This window comes from Sturnira hondurensis, unplaced genomic scaffold (assembly GCF_014824575.4).
Source record: "Sturnira hondurensis isolate 20B ecotype Veracruz unplaced genomic scaffold, ASM1482457v3 Scaffold0021354, whole genome shotgun sequence".
NCBI classification, from domain to species: Eukaryota; Metazoa; Chordata; class Mammalia; order Chiroptera; family Phyllostomidae; genus Sturnira; species Sturnira hondurensis.
The window spans coordinates 31,367,148-31,386,455 of record NW_028093985.1 but is presented as its reverse complement, the minus strand read 5'-3'; the positions used below and the strand labels follow the sequence as shown (position 1 = coordinate 31,386,455).

General features: G+C 37.5%; 1 protein-coding gene across 7 annotated transcripts in view; it reads left to right on the top strand.

The window, feature by feature from the left end:
• TMEM232 (transmembrane protein 232) overlaps window positions 1–19,308 on the top strand; it is a 195,012-nt gene that overhangs the window by 27,078 nt on the left and 148,626 nt on the right. For 5 of the 7 annotated variants that reach the window (XM_037032314.1, XM_037032311.1, XM_037032308.1 and 2 more), the window contains 5 exons: window positions 1,968–2,079; window positions 2,916–3,021; window positions 5,316–5,473; window positions 7,834–7,933; window positions 10,174–10,340. In XM_037032314.1, the coding sequence (XP_036888209.1) occupies window positions 1,968–2,079; window positions 2,916–3,021; window positions 5,316–5,473; window positions 7,834–7,933; window positions 10,174–10,340 (643 nt within the window). Of the gene's footprint in view, window positions 1–1,967; window positions 2,080–2,915; window positions 3,069–5,315; window positions 5,474–7,833; window positions 7,934–10,173; window positions 10,341–19,308 lie in introns of those variants that run through there. The other 2 variants (XM_037032315.1, XM_037032312.1) reach the window with 2 other exon arrangements.

Genomic DNA, 19,308 nt, shown 5'->3' with positions numbered 1-19,308 from the left:
CTTTCTATACCCCACAGAGCAGCTAGTTCAGTGAATTCTGAATATAGTGAGATGTTAAAAAAGTGCTTTAGTGGAGAAAAGGGAACCCTAGGGCACTGTTGGTGGGAATGCAGACTGGTGCAGCCACTGTAGAAAACAGTATGGAATTTCCTCAAAAAATTTAAAATGGAACTGCCTTTTGACCCAGTAATTTCTCTACTTGGAATATACCCTAAGAATCCCAAAATACTAGTTCAAAGGAATATATATTCATAGCAGCACTATTTATAATAGCCAAGATCTGGAAATGGCCTGAGTGCCCATCAATAAATGAGTGGATTAAAAAAACTGGTACATTTACACAATGGAATACTACACTATGAAAAAAATAAAAAGAATAAATGTCTACCTTTTGCACCAGGTAGAAATGGAACTAGAGGCTATTATGCTAAGTGAAATAAGCCAGTCTGTGAAAGACAAATACCTTATGATCCCACTTATAAGAGGAATCTAGTGAACAAAATAAACTAATAAGCAAAATAGAACCAGAGGCATAGAATCATGGAACAGGCTGATGTAGAGTAGGAGGTAAAGGGCAGGAGGGAGGCAGGGGCAGATTGGAAGAAGGTGAAAGGATTAGTCAAAGAGTATATATGAAAGACCCACGGACATGGACAATGGTGTGGGGGCTGACTATGGAAGTGAAGGGCAGGCTGGGTAGAGAGGGGAAAAGGTGGAAAATTGGGACAACTGTGATAGCATAAATAATACAACATTTAAAAATGTGTTTTATTCTCCTGAATCATTCTTTTGAATGATTCCAACAATTATTTGGCCACAACACTAAACAGCTCCCTGATTCTACTACCTGTTCACTATTCCTCTGATGCCACTTTTGATCCCAGGCCCATCTTGTATGTTGTGGCACATTATTATAATCAGTGTACTCATTTTCTAGCATACACACTCAATTTACTTGTGTCACTTCTCCTTGAAGTACTTGTGTACTCTATGCTTTCCCCATTGGATCCTTTTTATTCATAAGTCTTTAAATACCTCATGTGCGTTAATGACCTAAAAAATGATGTATCAAGCCTGAATTTTTCTCCTGAAATTCTACATCTCCACTTGGATGCCTGTGGTCATCACAAATGCAACGTATCTAATATTGAACTTATTCTCCACTCTCGCCCCAAATCTGCTCCTGTAGTGAGCGATCATCCCCACCTCAATAAATGGCAATTCCATACTTCCAGTTACTCAGTTCAATCAGAACTCCTCTTGTCTCCTCCCACTTATTTTCTAATTCATTAGGCTAACGTCAGAATATATCCAACATTCAAACTCTTCTCTTTACTTGCATTGCTGTACCCCTGATCCTAGCCTCACTTCCTCTCACCTAAGTGTGTGTGCTCCTCCCTTGCCACGACCTACCTTCTCACACTTCAGCTCTCATCCCAGCATTGGGATGATCATGTTAAAACCCAAATTAACTCAGGCCACATCTCTTATCGAAACCCCGTAATAGCTTCCCAGCTGAACTTACTATGGACAGCTTTCTTCCCTTGCCCACTTGAGCCAAATTTAGACTGATTCTGCTTACATCCAGGGAGAAAGATTTACCTTAAATCGAGCCAACACTCACACATGTGAGGAGATAAATCAACATGTGATTTTCTTCATGGTTTTACACATGAAGAAAGCATATATCAACAAGATTTCTGGCATCATCTCAGGAACGTTTTCTCAGAAGCTACAAAGTTCTTTGACATCATGAACGTTCTGTTTCTTAATCCAAGTATACTAAGTATGATAAGATTAATCTAGGAGGCCTGTACATATATATTTTAAATTTTACTGATTTGTTTGTTTTTGCATGAAACATTCATATAAGGTACTTTTAAAGAAAATAGTTATACTTAACTACTGAAAGTTGATTAATTAAAATTTGGAACTGAAAGCTATAATTATTGATTTATTTTGTTTAGGCCCCCATTTTCAATCACAAAAGAATTCATATTGAGATTCAACCAAACAAAAAATCCAAAAGAGAAGGAAGAATTGTTGAACCTGGCTAAAAAAACCCTTCTCAGATGTAAGGTAATGCTACACTCTTTGATTTACTTGGTATACGGACTCTCTCTTCTAGTTGGTGGATTGATTACTTGTTCTAAAATGTTGAAACAAAAAAGAAGAATGTGCCTTTCTTTAATTATAAGTAGTCATAGTTAAAGATATTAATGGAAATTAAACTTTATAACCGAATAGTTGAATGTCGAATGGCTTTTGGAGTGAAGATGTCCCATCAGTTATTAGGGAATAGAGCTGCTGAGCTTAGTTGAAGAGCCTGCAGCAAAATACGAAAGACTGGAAAATAGATTTTTGATGATGAGAATTCCACTTTTCTTTTTAAAAAGTTAACCGAGATATGATTTGTCCTTAAGAGAAAAGAAAGCTTTCCTTAACCTTCACTACATGGGCACAGGGACTGTCACGCTTATGAACTTCCGCCCATCTACAGTGAAGGAGCCAGAGTTTCACAGCCATTTGGTGTTAAACTAATTTCTGTGGAGTCACATTTCGTCAATATGCTTTTCCTTCTAAAGGCAGGGATGCATCCCCTTGTTGGGGGAATGAGATAAAAATATAGGAAATCCCTACACAGTGAAGAGTGAGAATTATTTTCAACAAATAACTAATGATGTTAGAATATTATCAAGCATTCTCTACATTTTAACACTAACACGGCTTACCAAAAAGGGTCCATAAATAAAAATAATAAAAGCAAAAATAAGAAATAGAAAGTTTTATACAACTCTAATCACAGAGCACCAGCCTTATAGAAGGTGACTTTGAAAATGTAATTAAGGGATAATGTAAAGATATCAATAAGTTGTACATATCTTGTTTGCCTTTTTTATGTTTACCCATTACAGAGAAAACTGGGACTGAGAACTTTAGGCACCGGGAAACATGTGCATCTCCCTACTGCTTGGACCGAAATAGTATATGTAGCTCAATGCAAAGGGAAAATTCAAGATGGTATGTGCTGTCACGGGACTCGTCCTCATTACCTAGGCGTTTTCCAGGTTAACAGTGAAGGCACGGTTTGAGATCTTTCATAGTTAGAAATTGTGGAGGATCCAAGATAAATGTGCCTTTCTCTATCAAAATACCTGGTAGTGTTTCATTATGAAAGTTCCTTTTGTAATTTTAAATTAATGAATTTGCTCAACTTTTTAATTACAAAACTGTTTTTAAAATCTTTTGCTCAGCATAGTCTTTATTGCTATTATCTAAAGTTAGCAACTAATTAAAAAGTAATATAAAGTGTCATTTAGTGATTTTCATTTACAATAGGGGCTATATTTTAAAGAAATTGATTCTGTATTTTATAACTCTTACTCATAAAACATTAACCAAATGGCTATTAGTTTTTCACTTATTTTATACAGCTATTTTACTCATTACCTTTACGTTGATCACTTCTCACTTCCATGTCTCCTTTCAAACTACCCTCCAACCAATCTGAAAAAGAAATTAAATGCCAGTATTTTTAAGGAGGTAAAATTGCTTCTATCATTATCCTAAATTTTATGTGTGTGCCTTCTAAAATGAGTTTTTAGAATGTTAAGTGTATGAGGTCAGTGAGCATTTCCCCATGTAAACCGGGGTTTGTAGTGCTGTCTGGAGCTTTCGAGCACTAGGAAGTGCAAGAACAAATTTGTATTTAACTAGCCTGTAAGGCCCTTTGTCACAGTGCCATACACAGCCTGACCTCTATTAAGCGTTTAAATGGTAGGGAAGTAAACACTCCAGGCTGGAAGTAAACCAGCAACCAGCAGCCACTTGCTCTTCTTTGTCAGTTAGACCTCAGTTTTGTTCAAGTACCCTGCAGTCCTGCGATTCAGAAAAGGACCGGCCTTTTCCAGACTCAGGGCGGGAATCGCGATCGATCTAAACTAATCAAGCAAGGCAACACCCCTTTAATCGCCAATGATAAGATCAAGGGAGTCACAGGACCTGGTCCTGATCGAGAGATATGAAGACCAGACTGTTCAGAACACTTCCTTTTGAGTTGCTTTTGAAAAAGACGTGCTGGGGCTAAAGCTCCTTTCTCTCCCTATGCCCCTCCTGGTACTTCTCTAAACTGCATGGAAAGGACAGAATGCCTGGGGCTTGTGCGGTCACCATGGCCATCACACGTATCCGGGGACAGAGAAGATGGAAACTTCCATGCAGAGGGCAGTGACATCAGCCAGCCTTGCAGCCGGTCCCACTTTGATCTTGTGAAGTTATAAACATACTTATTTGGAAGACACTTTGTTAAGTTTTCTGTTACACACAGCCAAAAGCTTTTAACTCACTGACGCTGAGCTCCAAAGAAAAACCGGAACTGTGATTTCTTCTTACCAGCCCTACAGCCAAAATACCCTCCTAATCAGTGTCCGGCCTGTGCTCTTGTTTGGACAGTCCTCATTCCCCTGTCCACCCTCCAGGCAGCAGTGACCATTCTAAACTTTAAGTAGTTTCTAATGCCTTATGATTACACTTAACGAGAGTCCCAACTTTATGTGAAGGGCTACGAGGCTCTGAATGATCTGGCTCTTGGCCACCTTCCCTGCTGATTCATTAGGCTGCAGTCATACCCGTCTCCTTTCTGTCTCTTGAATGGGTTAGGGCTTTTCCTTTCTCAGGTCTCTGCATTTGCTGTTCATTCTTCCTCACATATTTACATGACAGATCCTCAAAATCTTTGTAATGACTTGAGGTTCAATTTCCTTTAGGGCCTTAGCTCTAGTTCTTCCTTGTTCGGTACCACCGGGTCCTATTTTCTCTGCTTCATTTCCTACTCTTTTCTTTTACAGACCCTACCTTTAGCACTCTTTTGTCATCCAGATGGGTCCTATTTTCCACTCTGTTTTGCTGTGGCTCTGTGATCTATTCCGTGCTGGCTGAACAGCTGGAGCTCCTTGGGTGTTTCTTTCTCTCTCATCGTCTCTGTCTCCACAGTCTTTCTAGCTTGGTGACTTCTAATTAGCTAGATTTCCTGCACAGCAGCTTAAGTTTCCAAAGCTCCTGTCTTAAGAGAAAGATCCAGGTATCTGCTGTATTGCCTTTTTCGGTCTAGCCTCGGAGGTCATGCAGTGGTGGACACATTCACAAAGCCTGGTCAGGTTCAAGGGGAAGGGGATGTGGTTTTTATCTCTTGATGGGAGAGGTGTTAAAGAATTTGTAAATATTTTAAACCTATGGTCTTGTGACTGAGCAAATAGTTCATTATAAGATTTAATTGTAGCATGTAGAAATTTATAAATTACTTTTTAATTTTTCAGAAGCTTTAAATATGCTTTACACTTCCCTGGACCATGCTTCCTTTGATTATGAACATCTACCTGCCTTGTTTTTTCTTGCGGAATCGATTTTATATAGACTCTGCTGTGATGCATTCCTAAAGACATACTTATATTCAGTTGAAATAAAGCTGACAAAGGTATGTTTTAAAATATTTTTAATGTGTTTTATTTGCAACATGTACTATTTGTAGCCATATGCCAACCATTTTTGTTTCTAAACATTCCATTTGGTTCATTATAGAATATTTTCTTTTTTGGCAGTTTCTTTCAGTGTTCTCTAAATGTGAGTGATACACTGTTGTTTGATATCCAAAGAAGATATTTTGAAAAAATATATCACCAACTCTGTAAGAAAATAAAATTAAATGAAAAAGTCAAGAATATTCTTATATCTGAGTATATATAGCTTTTCTCCTCTCAATTTTAAGGATTTTAAAATGCCAATTTTCCATTTAAAAGTGCTAAGAGATAACCTTAAATGCTTGCTCGTTTTTTTTTTAAATTTTACTTATTTATTTATCTTTAGAGGGGAAGGAGAGAGGGAGAGAAACATCAATGTATGGTTGCCTTTTGTACATCCCCTGCTGGTAGTTAGCCTGCAAGGAACCGGCCTGCAACCCAGGAATGTGCCCTGACTGGGAATCGAACCGCGATCGTCTGGTTCTCAGGCCCGCGCTCAATCCACTGAGCTACGCCAGCCAGGGCTGCTTGCTCGTTTTTTAAAATGCTCACTCAACTTGAGATGAGTTGTTCCCTCAGTATTCCAAGCCAATTTAGAGCCATCAGATGGGACATTATATTCAATCATGTCCTGATTTTTAAGCTCTTGGACTGGATGTCACGTGGTTCTACTCCTTCTGATGATCATGATGGCCCGATGCAAAATTTATTTGTACTCAGTGAAATTTAGCTCAACTAGTGGTTTTATGATTTGATTGTAAAGAAAGGAGGGCTAGAGGAGAGGGAGAGATGGAGAGAAAGGGAAAGAGGGGGTAAAGGATACACGGTGGAAAGATGGGAGAGCAGAGAAAGGGAAATTGACCACCAGAGTTGTCGTCTGGGAGGCGGAGCCCGAGTTGTCAAGTGACAGAGAGAATGTGTCCACACATGAGACGTGAGTCAGGATTACACAGGAACTCCTGAATGCCTTAGAGAAATAGAAAGGCAGATTTTTCAATGAAAGTCTGGCCTTTCAGAATATTATAAATGACAGTTTTAAAGATCATTTTCCCAAGCATAGTTATAACTAGAGATAGCCTCTAGATGAGGCAAAACTCAGGCCCAAATTGGGGTATAATACAGTGATTATTCAAACTGATATGCTTTTCACCTATTTTTTTCTATTTTTGTGCCTTACAGATATTTTATTTTTATTTATTTTTTAAGCCTATAAATACTATATGTTTAAAATTTAGGTATAAGCTTACAAATACTGATGGATGCATTCTCAGAATTTATTTTATTATATAAGTGTGTGATAAAAATATTTGGAAAATCACTGCTGTAATAGAAAGTTCATGGTTTGGGGTGTAATACCCACAGTTCTGGGATCAAAATCTAGTAATGCCACTTCCTTGCTTAATAGTTGTGGGCGAATCACTGAGACTGGGTAGACTCATTTTTAGATTTTTTTATGTGTAAGTCTAATAATTCCCTGCAATTGTTATTAAGAGGATTTGGAAACATATAGTTTGATAGTGATATAGTGATAGTTTATTGTTATTATTTGGTTCTCCATAATCTCATGATTTAGGAACTTAGGCTCTTATATTCTCTTTATTTACATACTTGGTGGGATTTTTTTTTAGTAACTTTCTGTGAAATTTTGCACATCATTTTGTTTTGAAGATATTCCATTTTCTGTAGTCTATGTGAAAAAACTGTTTTAGCTACACATGTATTTTAAACTTCACAGAATTGAGTTGTTGTGTATTTAGAGATGACTTGTTTTTTCTTGAGGGAATGGGGATCTTAGTACAGAATACTGTGCACAGGCAGAATACTTTGCAAAACTATCTAAAGCAGTGCAATTTTCAAATTGTCTTGACTGAGACCCATAGAAAGAAATATCTTTTGCATTGCAATTTAGCACATACATTAATATACACTCATTTATATACTGAAACAAGGAACTGTGAATGTACTATATTTTCTCTTTTATTTTATTTAACAATTCTCTCTCAATTGATTTCATGACTCACTTAAAGGGCATGGCTTGCAATTTGAAAAATACTGTTTGGAAAGACATAGAACAAAATATTATTCAGTACTGGTCATTACATGTAATGTAGAGATGATTTATAAAAGGTTTTGTGGCTGAACCAGGATTTCAACTTTGATATAAATGTTTTAAAATTACTTTAAAAGCACAAAATCTCAAGAGTTTGAAATTGTTCCATCAAAACCAAATGTTATAAGAAAATGGTTTATTTTCTTTATGGTTTTTAAACATTTATTGATGCAGCACAAAAATGATTTTTTCTTTCTCTTTTGACAGATTGGCTATTTGATCTTCTTACGACTGTTTATATATTTCCTGTATGGTCACCTAGAAAGTTTTAACCAACATTTACTTAGGCTTCAACCATATTTATATGGTAGGCTATCTTTTATTTTCTACACTTATAGATGTTTTATGTTATTTTTTGAGAAGCTCAGACTATCACTATAAAGAGCATAAGCTGTACTTTATTTTTCTTGAAAGGTAATAAGTACAGTGTTGGAGAGTACAGGTTCTGGACCAGATTGCTTGGATTTTACTTTTAGCTTTTCAACTTTATGTCTATCACCTTGACTGACTCATCTGTGATAGTATTGCCTTTCTATAGTTCAAGGAAGTTAAATTCGTGTTTTCGTTGAGTGACACTAGTAGCGATGGAGATGCAGGACTGGAGTCACAGAGCGGATGCGGAGCTCAATTAGCTGTGACATCAGCGTAAGCAAGAGATGTGAAGTACATAAACTATTAAAATGAGAATGGGATAGGGTAGAATAGCCTCGAAAATGCTTAGAGGAAAGACCCGGGACTTGGTGAGCTATTGGATCCAAGCCATATACAAGGGAAAGTGAGGGATTCAAGAGGAACCTTAAGTTTTGCATATTGACTAATAGGTTCAAGACAATGGTGCTCTATACTGAGAACATTTTGGAGAAACATTGGACAATCTGAATTTGAAGACCACGTAGGAATATGTACCAAGTTAGTGGTTGAAAACACAGGTTTGGAACTAGAGAAGTAAGTGAAGCCTGGGATTCACTTGGTTCGTTGATATTAACATGGACACTGACAGTCTTCCTTGTTAAGACAACCTGAGGATAGGAGGTGGTGGTGGGTGTAAACTAATTCTAGGAAAAGAATCTTGGGGAATACAATCATTTAATGGATTAATAGAGTAATGGACACCAGCAGGGAAGTTGAGGGAAACTGGGGAAATGATGGTATAGAAATCCGAAGGAGAGGGGAGTAAGTTCAGGAAGATCGCCATTAAAAGCTGTACGAATGTGAAACAGTAGGAGGATGGAGAGTGATGATGGGCCACTGCCGATCCTGGGAGCATCCTGAGTGGAGAGGTAAAAGCAAAATTCAGAGTGAATGTAAATAAAGATTGAAGGGAACGTTTAAGCATAAGATAGAGAAGGCAGACTATTTCAAACAACTTACCTATGAAGGGAAGGAGAAATATGTCAATCGTTTGGGTGAAAATAACAAGGTCAAAAGAAGAGACAATTAGTGTATTGTAGGATAAGGGATGAAGAGACTCAAGATACAAGAAACGAAAGTATTTGTTGGAAAGTTGCAGAGGAGGGAGCAGAAGGTCGTGGTGAAGTGCTTTGGAGACTGACTGACTTGCACCACAAATGCAGGCTCCGATTGGTGTGAAACCAAGACAGAGCTGTAGACTGGCAGAATAGGAATTCTTGTCTATCATATTTCTCATTTTGATTTCGTTGTTATGTTAAAAATCCTTTCTTTAATTTAATACAGTGTTCAGCATAGTGACTCATCAAATATTTGTGATGAGTGGCAAGTAAATTTTGAAAAATTATTCGAATGAAGCTTGAAGTTCACTTTAGCTTGTTATTGTGGATATATGTCAAGAAAACCAGCCCTTTTGTTTCATATCAGGATAAAATCCCCAGAATTTTCCCTGTTAAGAAACACTGTTAAATATAGCCCTAGTTAAATTACATCTCTGTCTTCAACAACAAGTTGATTCCTACCACAGGTGTTAGCAGATGCCGCCTGTCCACACAGCAATCTAGTAAAAGATTGGGTGTTAGGAATTTTTCCACTGTGTCAGTGAACTGAAACGCCAAGATTGTCTGAAAGCTTATAAAAGAAACAGCATGAAGATGGTTCTGTGAAATGTTACATAGTCTTATGTTAAATACATAATTGTTCTTATGTTGAAAATGTATACTTTTAAAATTTAATACTATCTTGAAAAAATAAAAGTGGAGAATGTTGAGTTAAAAACAGTATCAATTTGTTCATAGGATTATAATTTTAAAGTATGCATTATGAATATAGTGTCTGTTATAACTATTTTCAGCTGAAAGTATCCAAGCATTGTTGTGCAGTAACTATATTTAATTGGGCATTCAGCCATCATGCAATTGCTGTTCTGAGTTTATGTGGACTTCTATGTCCACATATTTACCTTTAGTTTTCTATTCGACCACTAGGGGTCGCACATAACTTTATAAATCTTGAATAGATGGGAAAATGTACAGCAGTTTCAGCATCAAAGTACTGTATATAATTACATTTTAATAACTAAAAGATAAATAAAACACTATGCAAGATACTAATGAATTTTTTTTATTCTTACAATAGCACTTTCTTTCTCTGGAGAGTCATATGATAAGTATCCAAACATTTTTTCAAATGTGCAAATCATTCTGAAAACCATGGAAATTATATGTGAAAGAGAATTATTATCTGGATCATTTTCCAACCCTGTGGAAAATGAGAAACAATGTGACAACATAGATTCTGATATGGTGAGTCTATCCTAGTGAATTATGAATCAAATTTTGTTTATTGTGATTAAATATTTGTGCTTGCCAATTCAGTATGCTATTCTGAAGGTGAATTTAGTAGCAGGGGGAGGGCAGTGAGAACAGTAAAGACACTAAATTCGGCAATCCATAAGAAGTAGTTAACAGGATTAGTAGCAGAGCATCAATGTGCATCACTAGTGCTTTAAATAGAATAATGCCATAATACCTTCTTCCTTATAGCGTCCCTCTCAGCTGTTTAAATTGCCACATAATTTAGTTTGACTTATGAATGAACATTTTAAGATATTACACTTTTATTAAAAGGGAAGTGTTTAAAGTGTAGGCTATTAATGAGAGTGAGTGTAATATTTTCGTGCTTCCATAATTCATATGTAATTATGCTATTTAATATGCTATTAAAATCAACTGAAAAAATGGTTCAAAATCAAGGAATTAAAAGAATCCCTAGTATACAAAAATTCTTTTTTTTTGAGATTCATTAGATTTTTTTAAATTTATGTAATTATTTTTCAAGTACAGTTTTCTGTCTGTTACTCCCATCCCAACCCACCCCCCAGTGCTCCTCCCCTCCCTCCCATTTCCACCCTTCTTAGTTGTTGTCCATGTGTCCTTTGTATTTGTTTCTCTAAATCCCTCTACTATTTCAAAAATTCTTACTTTAATTTCAAAACTCAGATACTCTTTATTAACATCAGAGAAAACTAGCTATTCTGACAATTAATTTCTAGGTATATAATAAACTATTATGCAAATGTATTACACAGAACTACAGTGAGCCATATAATTCTTCATACACTTTATGGGTTGATATGTATCAAATAGCACTTTTCAGTCCCTGGGGTTCATACGTCTTTATTTTCTTTTCTTGCATATACTCCAAAAGAAAACAGTGAACACTAAAAAAGCTTGATTTTTTATTATTTATTTTGTGTTGTATATACTTATTATTTTATTGTTTATAAATAGAAAATTTTTCTATTTGATTTGTTTTCTGAAAAGAGAAAAATACATTTAACATAATGCAAGTTGAAACAACTAAGAAAATGTAAGGAAGATTGTCATTTTAAATAGTTTTATCTAGAAGTTGCCTTATAGTTCCCCTGTGTTTTCACTGGGGTTTTCTAACACTAACTAAAATTTAGTTCATAACATCACTGGCCTACCTCAAAAAGCAAGAAAACCTTCAAACAAACAATCCAACAATACATCTGAAAGAACTATAAAAGGAAAAACAAAGGCCCAAATAAGTAAAAGAAAAGATATAATAAAGATTAAAGTGAAAATAAATGACATAGAGACTAAAAAAGCAATAAATTGAATAGATTAATGAAACCAAGAGCTGGTTTTTTGTAAAGATAAAAAAATTGATGATCTTTTAACCAGGCTTGTCAAAAAATAAAATGAAAATAAAATGAAACAGAGGGGGCTCAAATAATAAAAAATAAAAGAGGAGAAGTAACGACTGGCCCCATGGCAATACAAGGGGTGGCAAGAAAATATGCCAACAACTGTATGCCAACAAACTGGATCACCTGGAACAAATGGATAAATTCCTAAAAATATACAATCTTCCAAAACTGAATCAGGAAGAAGTAAAAAATCTGAATAAACCAATTACAACCAATGAAATTGAAGTAGTAATTAAAAACTTCCAGCAAACAAAAGTTCTAGACCAGATGGCTTCACAGGCAAATTTCACCCCACATTCAGAGAAGAACTAACTCCTCTCCTTCTGAATCTATTCCAAGAAATTCTAGGAGAAGGAGACTTCCAAGGTCTTTTCACAAAGTCAGTATTATCCTAATTCCAAAATCAGATAAAGACAATGCAAAGAAAGAAAATTAAAGGCCAGTATCCCTGATGAATGTAAATGCTAAAGTCCTCGACAAAATATTGGCAAACTGAATACAGCAATGCATCAAAAAGATCATACACCATGATCAAGTGGGATTTATTCAGGGATGCAAGGTCGGTATAATATCAACGAATCAATAAACATGATATACCACATAAATAAAATGAAGGGTAAAATCACATGATCATATCAACAGAGGCAGAAAAAGCATTGAAAGCATGAAATTCAGCACCTATCTTTGATAAAAATTCTCAACAAAGTGAGAACATAAAGGCAATATATGACAGCCAGTATCATACTCATTGGTTTAAAAACAAGTGTTTCCCTGAAGTTCAGGAATAACACAGGGGTATCCACTTTCACCTCTCTTATTCAACATAGTGTTGGAAGTCCTAGCCATAGCAATCAGACAAAAAGAAGAAATAAAAGGCATTCAGACTGGAAACGAGAAAGTAAAACTGTCGTTCACAGATGTCATGACATTGTATATAGAAAATCTAATCAACAAAACAAAAAAGCACGCAAAATAAAACCAGAAACACTGAAATTTAGAACAAACTGACAGTAACCAGAGTGGAGGGGGAGAGGTTATCAAGGGACATATATAAAGGATGCATGGACAAAGCCAAAAGGGGGTAGGATTGAGGGTGGGATGTGGGGATGGCTGGGGTGGGGGGTAGTGGTGAGGAGGAAATGGAGACTACTGTACTTGAACAGCAATTTAAAAAAAGAAAAAAAGAGAGAGAATCCTAAAGACTCCACCAAAATACTACTAGATCCAATTAATTTGGCAAAGTAACAGGATTCAAAAATTAGTGTCATTTTCATACACAATAATGAACTATCAGAAAGAGAAATTAAGAAAACAATGCAAAATAAAGTACTGAGGAATAAATTTAACCAAGGATGTGAAATACCTGTACTTGAAAAATGATAAGATACTGAAGAAATCAAATGAGGAAGATATAAATAAATGGAAGCATATGTTGTGTTCATAAATATGGAGAATTAATATCATTAAAATGCCCATACTACCCAAAGCAATCTATAGAGTCAGCGCAGTTACCATCAAGATACCAGTAGCGTATCTCACAGTTCTAAAAAAAAATTTCAAAAATGCATATGGAACCACAAACTATCCCAAATAGCCTCAGCAATCTTGAGCAAAAAGAACAAGTTGGAGAAATAGTGCTACCTGATATCAAACTACACCGCAACGCCAAAGCCGTCACATCGGCACGGCACTGGCACAAAAGCAGACGTGTAGATCACTGGAACAGAACAGAGAGCCAGAAATAAACCCAGGCCTCTATGATGAATGAATATTTGACAGGGGAGGCAGCAGCATGCAATGGGATAAAAGTACTTTTTTCAGTAAATGGTTTTAGAAAAACTGGACAGACATGTGCAAGAAAATGAAACTACACCACCTTCTTACATCATACAAAAGAACAAACTCAAAGTGGATTAAAGACTTAGATGTTAGACTCGAAACCATAAATATCCTGGAAGAAAACACTGGTAGTAAAATCTCAGACATTTCCCATAGCAATAATTTTTCTGATATGTCTCTTTGAGCGAGGAAAACTAAAGGAAGAATACACAAATGGGACATCAAACTACAATGTTCTTCCACAGCAAAAGAAACCGTCAACAAAATGTAAAGGGAGTCCACTGGATTGGAGAACATATTCCCGAATGATACATTTGACATGGTGGTAATTTCAAGAAGTATATATATGAATATACATGTATTCATATATATATATGAATATATATATAGCCTTTTACAAGGTAATTATATATATATATAACTTTGTAAAACTCAGCACCAAGAAGATAAACACCCCAATTAAAATATGGACAAAGGACCTGAAGAGACACTTCTCCACAGAGGACATACAGATGACCAATAAACATATGAAAAAGTGCTCATCACTAATCATCAGAGAGATGCAAATTTAAATCACAGTGAGATATCACCTCATGTCCATCAAAATGGCTACCATCAATAAATCAACAAACAAGTGCTGGTGAGGATGAGGAGAACAGGAAACCCTAGTGCACTCTTGGTGGGAATGTAGACTGGTGCTACCACTGTGAAAAACAGTATGGCGTTTCTTCAAAAAATTAAAAATGGAACTGCTTTTTGACCCAGTGATCCTACTTTTGGAAATATATCTGAAAAAACCCAAAACACTGAGAGAATATATACACCTCTATGTTCATTGCAGCATTATTTACAATAGCGAAGATCTGGAAACAGCCCAAGTGCCCACCAGTAGATGAGTGAATAAAAAAGCTGTGGAATATTTACACAATGGAATATTACTCAGCCATAAAAAAGGAAAACATTACCTTTTGCAACAGCGCGGATGGACCTGGAAAGTATTATGCTAAATGAAACAAGCCAGTCACAGTCAGACAAATACCATATGACCTCACTTATATGTGTAATCTAATGAATGAAATACACTGATAAACAAAATAGAAACAGAGACATGTATTCATGGAACAGACTGACAGTTGTCAGAGGGCATGGGGTTTTCAGGGCTGGATGAGAGAAGGTGAAGGGATCAAGCAAAAACACACAGGTATATATACAGACAGCAGGGAAATGTGATGGTAGCCAGGGGAAAGGGGTGTGGCAGAAGGCAAAGGTGGGCAAAGGGGGATAAGACCTGGCTTGGGGGATGGGTGCAGGATGCAGTGTGCAGGTGATGTTGAGTTGTACACTTGGAACTGGCACGGTTTTGTGAACAAATGTCACCCCAACAGATTAAATAAAAACACATTAGAATATAATAAAACTAACTAAAATTTAAGTATATGAGGCAAAACGTTTAATAACATCCCTTTCTACTCTTATTAGGCTTTAGTGTTTTCTTTTCGGCTCATCGCTTGGTGAACCCTCTATATAAAGAGTGACATATACTGAGTAATTTGAACCTTTTGGCTACTAATTGCTAATGACTAATGAACAAATTGCTGCATGCAGAAAAGGGGTCTTGTTTTTAAGTTGGAAAGTATTTTAACAATAAAAACATCACCTAAGTTACTGAGCAACAGAAAGAGTGCCGAGCGTGAGGCGGAAGCCCGCCCTGCAGCAGTCTGTGCGTTCCAGAGGAGGCCGGCTGAGCCCTCTGCACTGCACGGGCATATCTCTGAGAAGGGCACCACCTCACATGGCAGAGACTTCACAGATGTCGGGTCCCTGTGTCAAACGCCTGAAACTCACACGGCTAGTAGATTATTGTATACCACCTATACTTAAAAAATGATGTGTGCAACATTCTTAACCTACTCCGAGTTGCTTAATAATAAATAACCTTTACTTTTGAGACACATTATCAAGAAATAAAACAGATTTTTATTACTGACCTTCCAAACATAAAAGGGACATCACTATCACTGTCGTCGTCATCATCATCATCGTCATCATCAACTTACTATGGGCTTCTTTGTGAAGGTTGCAAAAAAGCATGCACGTTGTAAATTATCAAGTGCCATGCAAATGTAAATGATCATTGAAAAATATATTTAGGAACTCACTCTAACTTAGGCAGATAAATAATAATTTTCATGTGAGGACGTGATTATGCTGACTAAATGGTGGTGCTTGACTGTGTGCTTCATTGTGCTGAACTTAGTGGGGTGGTGTGAGTGTTTTCCTGGAAACAAACAGGGTGCTGTGGGATCCTCACGACACGAGCATCCTGGCGATGAGGCAGGGGACATTCAGTGCTGATTCTGCTTCTCCAAGAATCAGTCTGTTGCACTCTTGTCACACACACAGCAGGAAGTGGAAGCATACTGTCGCCGAGCTGGGCTGGGGCACGAAGGGGCAAAAGTGTCAGTGAGTGAAAAGAATGTATCTCCTTAGAGTGGGCCAAGTCCCTAAGTTTCTGTGCCTTTTCCCACCTTCTAGAACTAAGGCCATAGTTTCAATCTTTTCTAACCTCTATGTCAGCTCTATAGGTGTCATTCTGTGAAAGAACAGAATTAGAACAGATTTTAGCCTCTCCGATTTAGTGCTCTCCTTTTCCTCCTCCCATTACCTCATGACATAAAGAAAATAAAAGGCAGTGCAGCCATGGTGCTGCGAAAGTTGCTGGCTGAGCTCACTGAGGCAGTGCTTGCTCCACGTTTCAATGTTGTGCCCCGGCTTCAGCCCCTCCTCTCCAGCGTGGAGCCCCCCAGCCTCTCCAGTCCAGTGGAGTGTTTATTCATTCGGTACTGTTCTCTTTCACCTCCAGAGAGAAGAAAGGGGAAAAGAGAGAGAACAACTGGGAATGTAAAAGATAAATTTGTATTCGTTCTCTATCCTGTCTTTATTGTTATGATGCTATGGTCGAGAATTTGTTGATTTGTTTCTACAGCCCTTATCTTTTGTCATGCTAAAAGGTCCATGAGAGCATATTTTGGCCACTGTAAAATATTTTGTTTTTAATATATTTATAAGCATTGGAGTAGAACCATACTTATTTAATTTGTTTTCAAAATGTTGTTGTAAAGCAGCTGGAAAAAAGAGAATTTTGTGGGACATACACGTTAAGAAACTCACAAAGTGGTTGTTGATTCTGTTTAAGGACAGGACATTCTCTTTCCCTACTGCTGAACCCATTTCTCCTTTTAATATCCTTTCAAGCTGATCCAGACACAGGGTTTCCATGGACTTTGACAAATGGTACACTTTAATTAGCTCTGTGGTTGCAGAGTCAGACCACTGGATTGAGTTTTCACTTTGTCCTTTGCTCACTAGCAAAGCTGAATTTGCTAGTTGTCACACGATAATAACATAGTTCTTGAAGAAAGCAGATTCAAACTCAGCTTAAATGCCATGGACTCTTTACAGAATCGTTGTAGTTGTCCTAGAGTACAAATAGTTTTCTGAAAACTAGGAAACACAGAGTTTACGCTAAAATGTGATTTGCAATCTCATCCTCTGATGCTTTAAGTAATTGATATGCCAAAGGCATTATCTAAATTCGCGACCTTCTGTGCTGTACTGTAATTGTAAATGGTTACTAGAAATTGGGCTGGACTGGGACACAGGTTTTTTTAAAATTAGGAGCATTAGCCTATGATTCGTGTCCTATTATCCAAGCAACACATGTATTGAGAGGTCCTTTCGCGGCAAAGTCAACCATCCCCAAAATGACTGAAAACAAGGACGAAACTCACAGAGCTGTCTCTGAGCAACCCAAATGGAGCCTGTGCTTTCAAGTTCATCCTGTTATCAAAGAGACCTGGGTCAGGCACTCAGAGCTTGTGTACTCAAATGTGCATAAAATTCCAGCAGAAGTGGTCGTCTGAATTTTCAGCCAACAGAAAATTAACAACACTTTTTGAGGTGGCGTCTTAAAGCAGGCATTGTACAAGCTGACACTGATAGCTTGTCAGAGAAGGTGATGTAGAGCTGAGGTCCCCCTCCTTTTTGGCACCAGGGACCAGATTTGTGGAAGACAATTTTTCCATGGACTAGGGGTGGGGGAATGGTTTGGGGATGATTTAGGACATTACATTCAAGCTCAGCAACTGCCTTGCGGCCTGGTTCCTCACAGGCCTGGACCAGTACTGGTCCGTGGCCAGGATGTTGGGAACCCCTAATCTGGAGGACTTGACCCACTTTTGACCCTTGAGCTAGCCCTGGGCAATCAGAGCTCCTGACCCTGTCCCCTGTCCACAGAAAGTATGTTATACTAAGCGCTCCCACAATGAGAACCTTTGTCCAGGATGTGACCTTGACAAAGCAATGTGTTGTTGGGATTTTCTGGACAGTGTATCTGACTAAGCCCATTTAAGGCCTCCATATAAACTTTAAGATTCTGGGGAGTGGGTGTGAAGATCCACTCTTCTTGTGGCCATTCAAAGGTAGTCTGGTAAGTTGCCTTGCTTATTAAACCTGCCACCTCCAACCTGGAATGGTCGCCTTCTTTCTTAGGTCTCTCCTGCCTTCCACGCACAGGGACCAGTTCCCAAACCAACATGCCCCAAATCTGGACAGCAAAGTGGGAGACAAAAGAACTACAGGAAGTGGTCATAAGCCAGAAAATGGAAAGGAAGTGAGGGAAGAAGGGGAGGGAAGGGGGAAAAAGAAAAAGTTCTTTGGAAGTCACTTAATGCAGAGCTCAGTGCTTTTCAAATTACCTGGGATAAGAGATCTCAAGTTTTTTGTTTGTTTTTTTTTGCCAAAAATAAAAATACATAGCATTATACTTTATTAGACAAAATATATAAAATTAACTCTGTCAACTTGTATTCTCAGTGCATACTTTTTACTTTTGTATGCTAGTAACAGTTTGCAGATGGCACTCACCTGCTAACCCACACCTTGAGAGGGACTGATTTAGTGCAAAGGCAAAGAGGTCCACTGCCTAATAGCTTTGTCCCTTACACTGATGATGCACATGCTGATTACATTAAATCACTTAACCATCATGTTTGTCTTCATTTTTTCACATTTGGCCAATACATTTTTTCTTTTGAAAAAGGCAAGGAAGAAAATTCAGCAAGATTTCCAAGCAAATGCCTAAAATATAAAATGTATGATGATAAATCAGCTTCATTTATCTGGAAAATTCACCAGTGTATCAAATTAATCATTTTCTCTAAATGACAATGCCCTTCAGCCAAAGACCACCAGGACCACACCTACATTTAAGGGAAGTGGGTTTATTGTTTGCTGTGGAAAGAGAACACGTGCCCAAGGAGCCACAGGATATCTTAGTAAAAGGGTGTAAGAATGAATCTATCACAGGATTTGGGCTTTGCTGGGGTGACCAGAGAGTGGCTATAAAGAAACAGGGATTCTCTCTAGGTCTGATGCTGCCAGAAAGTGGGGACAGTTCTGTGTTTGGTTATTCTGTAGGTGGCATGGTGACGTTTTCTCTATGCTTAAAAAACATTATCAAGTGGCTTTGTGCATTTATCACGGTCTCAGTGTACCCTTGTCTGAGGTTGATATTCTGTGAGTTTTTATCCAACAGGGAAACAAAGTGACCTGGTTGTGAGCATCAGAGCAGCTGGTAATAATACTGGCGTCAGATCAGCTCCAGACATCAGAGACTGCTTTTTTCTCTCTCAATGATG